General features: G+C 35.3%; 1 protein-coding gene across 1 annotated transcript; it reads left to right on the top strand.

Annotated features, from left to right (window-relative positions):
• Positions 1-372: 372 nt before the first annotated feature.
• LOC131246148 (uncharacterized) lies at positions 373-4,420 on the top strand. The gene is made up of 6 exons (XM_058246053.1): positions 373-781; positions 906-980; positions 2,387-2,467; positions 2,586-2,666; positions 2,922-2,982; positions 3,854-4,420. Exons 1-6 carry the CDS (start codon positions 725-727, stop codon positions 3,949-3,951), a joined length of 453 nt encoding a protein of 150 aa, XP_058102036.1. The 5' UTR covers positions 373-724; the 3' UTR covers positions 3,952-4,420.
• The last annotated feature ends 364 nt before the right edge of the window (positions 4,421-4,784 follow it).

Raw genomic sequence — 4,784 nt, forward strand, 5'->3', positions numbered from 1 at the left:
CGACAAAATGCCAGTCTTCTACTAGTTGTAATAAATAAAGGAAGCTTGCTTGTGAACATTGTACATTTATTCTTCTATAGACATGAACACATAGTTATATAAAGTTTGCTACTAGTATGCATTTTTGTGTCCTTTTTTCTTTTTTCTTTTTTCCTTCCACAGACAAGCACACAAATACATCACTGGTATAGTTTGGATTCATGCCAACTTTTTTAGCAGCTGTTATTTTTCTTTTTTAAATCAAGTTTTTCACAGTTGCATGTACTACAGAATTCATAACTATTAGTGATCCTTCAAAGTATGATAGTTGAGGAGTAACTTCTATTTCCTGATTTGATATACATGAATGCTAAATGCACTGTAGGAGATCTGGATGGCCTCGACTGATATACATGAATGCTAAATGCACCATTTAAGAAACAGTGGATAGCATATGTACAACTATGCTATTTTGAAGGATAACAAAAGTCACATCCTTTATTTATTTTTTTATTTGAATGCAATAGTCGTGATTTTTTACATTCACTTGATTGAATCTGAAATGGATTTTTGTCTTTTTCAGTCTTGATGGACATGGTGTTTCAAAAGGTTGTGCTGTTAACAATTACAATCAATTTACTTATTTTCATTTCCTTGTTTCATAGATTGTTGTTCACAAGAGTAGCCGAAGAGGGACACATTTTGGACGTGCCGGGCCTCGCCAAAAGGTGTTGTTTATCCCAACATGCATGTAGTTGGAAACCCTGAAACATCATATAAACCTTACTCACTTCGCCAAAAGGTGTATTTTGAGTCAGATGAAGTGCATGCATGTATCGTAACATGTGGTGGGGAGGCACAATGTTATACCCAATGGGTATAACATATTATTCATATTTATCTCACTGTACAGTTGTATCCTGCAGCTTCGCTCAATTTCACTCTCATTGGATGCGCTCCTGGATTATAATGACAAGGATATTGAGGAATCAACATTTGAGGTTTGCATTTTTCTTTTTATTTTATTTATTTTTTTATTTTTTGTAAAAGGAAAAAAAAAAAAAAAAAAAACAAAGTTATGGATGAAAAAGCTGTGCAGTGCTTGGTTTCTGGCAAAGCCAAGTGATTCAGCTTAGAACTGAGTCAATGAAGTGTAGGTTTTGTTATGGATGAAAAAGCTGTGCAGTGTAGGTTTTGTTTGGTGATCTTTTGCTGCTGAAGAGGTCTAACATTGTACTCATTTCCATGCTATTAGAAGCTTATTTAGATTGTCAATGGTCAATGTCCAGTGCTGATGATAAGCTTACATTATGCAGGTCGAAACATCACTTTTTGCAATGAGTATGAGGAAACCGCCTGCTTCCCTATTACCCAAACTTGATACCTCCTCTTGCAAATTAGATCTGGTAATTTTCAACATGTCAGAACATGATTATCTATTATGCCTTGCCTATCAGTTCTTAGTGTCTTGAGGATGACGAAATCCCTGCAATAATACTCTGTTGAAATCAAATATACTTCATATTCGTTGGCAGACAATAAAATCATTAGTATTCATCATGCATAAGAATGTGCTTGATTTTCTGTTATGGTTTGGGGGGACTTAAATTTTTGCAAGGGATATGTGCTTCAGATAGCATCTTCTGCTAATACTGTGACTATGGCCGCAACTTGGGTTTGGGTTGACTTGAATTGGGTCGGGTTGGTCAGTTTATCAAGGTCCTTGGGTCGGGTTGGGAATAATCACATGCATTTAGTTTAGGTTGGGAATAAATAATCACATGTAATTGGTTCAGGTTGGGTTGGGTCATGTCAGGTTACTAGTTTGGGAGTTATCACAAGAATTCTGGCTATATTCCAGCCAGCATGATCAGTAATAATCAAGCACAAAAGCAACCTGTTTAAAATGGGTAACCACCATGATGAATTTTGATATGACCCTGTTTTTGAGATTTATTTATTTAATTTTGTGAAATTCTTCATCATTAATGCAAGAAACTAGACAAGTCATCCTTGTATTTTGTCAAGACTGAAAAGAGTTCAAAAGTTGTAAAAAAAAAAAACCCTTAGCATATGAAACTAAAAGAAGTAAAAAAAGTTGCGATGAAAAGTAACTTAAGTGCAGAGGGAACATGTATGTAAAATACAATCTTTTCCACCTACCAATGAAACTACCATGTAGATCTGTATTGTTCATCCAGTGGTTTGTGCCGTAACACAAGTTTGTTCTCATTCTGTAATGGTCCATAATCAATTCATCTCTATAAACCACTTGCACTAAAGGCGTGTTTGGTTTTCCAATTTCCAGTGTAATTCAATGTAAATGGCCCATCATTATCATTTCAGGGTTCAAATATAAAGTAAACAGTTAAATGAAATTGTAATCATTCCATTTTCATTTTCACAGGTAAATGAAATTGTAAACAGGTCCTCGCCCCCATGCCTCCACATGATGCCGAGGCAGAAAGCTGGTCCTGATAATACGAAGGTGAGAAAGCATCTGAAGAAAATCAATTCTCCTTAGCCCGTTACTTTTTCTTTGCAAATTACTGTATGCTGGGTGGATATTTCTTATTGACATGAACAGTTTCTTTGTTGATTTGCAGAAAAATGGAGGGAGGGTAACTACTGATGTATGGGTTCCAGGGAATACCAGGAATCCTGAAAAATATGTTTTAAAAGACCAGGTACATAAAATATCTGTTTCTGTTCCGAAGGTCCTTCACTAAATCTGATTACTAAACTTGTTTATTGGGAATGAATTTTGCACAAGCAATTCTAAATAAACAATTCCAGAGAAGTGTTTATTGGAATCATTTTTTCCATTGCTAGAAGAAACACCAAACAGGCCCTATGCTTGTACATTTTGGTGGAGCGAAACAGAAGACATGTTCAGTGTTTCTACTGATAATGGCGGATTGAGGCATTATCGTGACTTGCAGGAGTCGCTACAACGTGTTTGTCGATTTACTGGATGTCTTTCTGCTGTAGCTATTCTCCCAAGTGAGACCCTTTTTTTTTCTGCTGTTTGTCGATTTACCGCACCTACCAAGTCAGTTTGCTTTGCCCCCAAACTTTGTAATGCCATTTTGTTAGATCTATCTTACAGGTGAAACTACGAAAAAGATTGTGCTGAGGCTAAAATGCCAGAGCTGCAAACATGTCTCCCAACACCCAATTTAGGTTGGTTTCTCAGATATATATATATATATATATATATTCAACATTCCATGCTTGGCGTCACTTTAGGTGGTCCCCACACTGTAAAGATTTTATTAGACTTTTGGCATGCAACTGGATGATTAAAAAGGATTTAATCTCTTCATGGTATTTCATTAGCAAACAATTCTTGGTTGATACCCATGCTAAAAAAGTTTGAAAAATAGAATTGGTTAACCAGGCCGAGCCAACTTGGAACTCTGCGAGTCAATCAATTTAATTTTTAAATTTCCAAGAAGAATATAAGCTATAGGAAGTGCAGAAAAAAAAAAAAAAAAGTGAAAAAAAAAAGAATATGGGCCTAGCTTCTACAAGTTGAGTTCTTCGACTCGCCTAAGTTTTAAGACTCCATTCAGTTACTATGAACCTGAGAAAGTTTCTCATTGAACCCACAACTTCATGAACCTGGTTGAATTGGCTGAGTTTTTATTTATTTATTTATTTTTTCCAGAGACATGTCAGCTTTTCTTGAAAAATCCACTTATTTTAATGCTGTTCTTGTTGTTGATATTTTTCTCTTGGGTGTCTTGTTCTTTTATGTGTGATGCTTCCAATGATACATTTTTATTTTCCTGTGGGTTGCTTCCATTTCTATTTTATTTTCATTGCTTTCTATTTTGCTTATAATAAGGCTATTTGGTTTTATTTATATCAGGCATAGGTGGACTGGTAGATATGAAGCCCATCTATGGGACAACAACTGCAACAAGGAAGGCCAAACTAGAAAGGAAGGCAAGGTTAGTAAAACAATAGGGGGATAACCATTTTCAGCATTGCTGGTTTTTACCTTTCGCTTCTACTTTTTTTTTTTTTTTTTGTTTTTTGGTTGAGTTTTTTGAATTGTTGGCCTGACTGCTAAGATATGTGGTTTGTCTAGTTTTTTGCATGTGTGATTGCAATCCAATCGAATGCCTAGCAGTTTATTTGGGTGAGCCTTCTCTTTCATTCCTTCAAGTTTTTGAAATTTTCTTTAATCATCCAATACAACATCCTATTTATTTATTGTACCTTTTATTGCCATTTGTGGATTTTAGGGGGGTATGATATTGAAGAGAAAGCTGCAAGAGCTTACGACTTAGTGGCGCTCAAGTATTGGGGACCTTCAACTCATATCAACTTCCCGGTATATGATTCATAGCAAGCGAATTGGATTAATCTGTCAATCTCTCTTTACCGAAATTGTGGTTCTCATGTTTTTTGATGTTGGCCTCAAAATGGATTCTTTGCAGTTGGATAACTACCACGGAGAACTTGAAGAAATGAAGAACATGAGCAAGGAATTGTTGGATTATAGAAGCCTGGAAATGAAATGTTGTATTGAAATTGAAATTGAAATGTATACTAGAAAAGAAGGAAAAGATTATTGTGTGAATCATTCTAGTCTTTTTTCTTCTCTGTGTAATTATATGGCATATAATACAAGTAGATTACATACCCCACTTTATCTCTCATACAATGAACAAAGGGGTTTAAAATTGTTCATAACATTCCGTCCTAAAATCTGACCGTTGGCAACATTATAAGTGTTCAAAACCGTTTTTAAAATTGTGCCTAAAATGTGACTGTTGGCACCAGAACGGTTTAAA

The sequence above is a fragment of the Magnolia sinica genome, chromosome 5 (assembly GCF_029962835.1).
Source record: "Magnolia sinica isolate HGM2019 chromosome 5, MsV1, whole genome shotgun sequence".
Lineage (NCBI taxonomy): Eukaryota > Viridiplantae > Streptophyta > Magnoliopsida > Magnoliales > Magnoliaceae > Magnolia > Magnolia sinica.

Excerpts from the sequence above, each read along its gene's own strand:
- LOC131246148 (XM_058246053.1), top strand. The coding sequence starts at position 725 with ATGCATGTAGTTGGAAACCCTGAAACATCATATAAACCTTACTCACTT. Across the intron at positions 981-2,386 it reads TTGAGGAATCAACATTTGAG|GTAAATGAAATTGTAAACAG; the intron begins GTTTGCATTTTT and ends TCATTTTCACAG. Across the intron at positions 2,667-2,921 it reads AATATGTTTTAAAAGACCAG|GAGTCGCTACAACGTGTTTG; the intron begins GTACATAAAATA and ends CGTGACTTGCAG.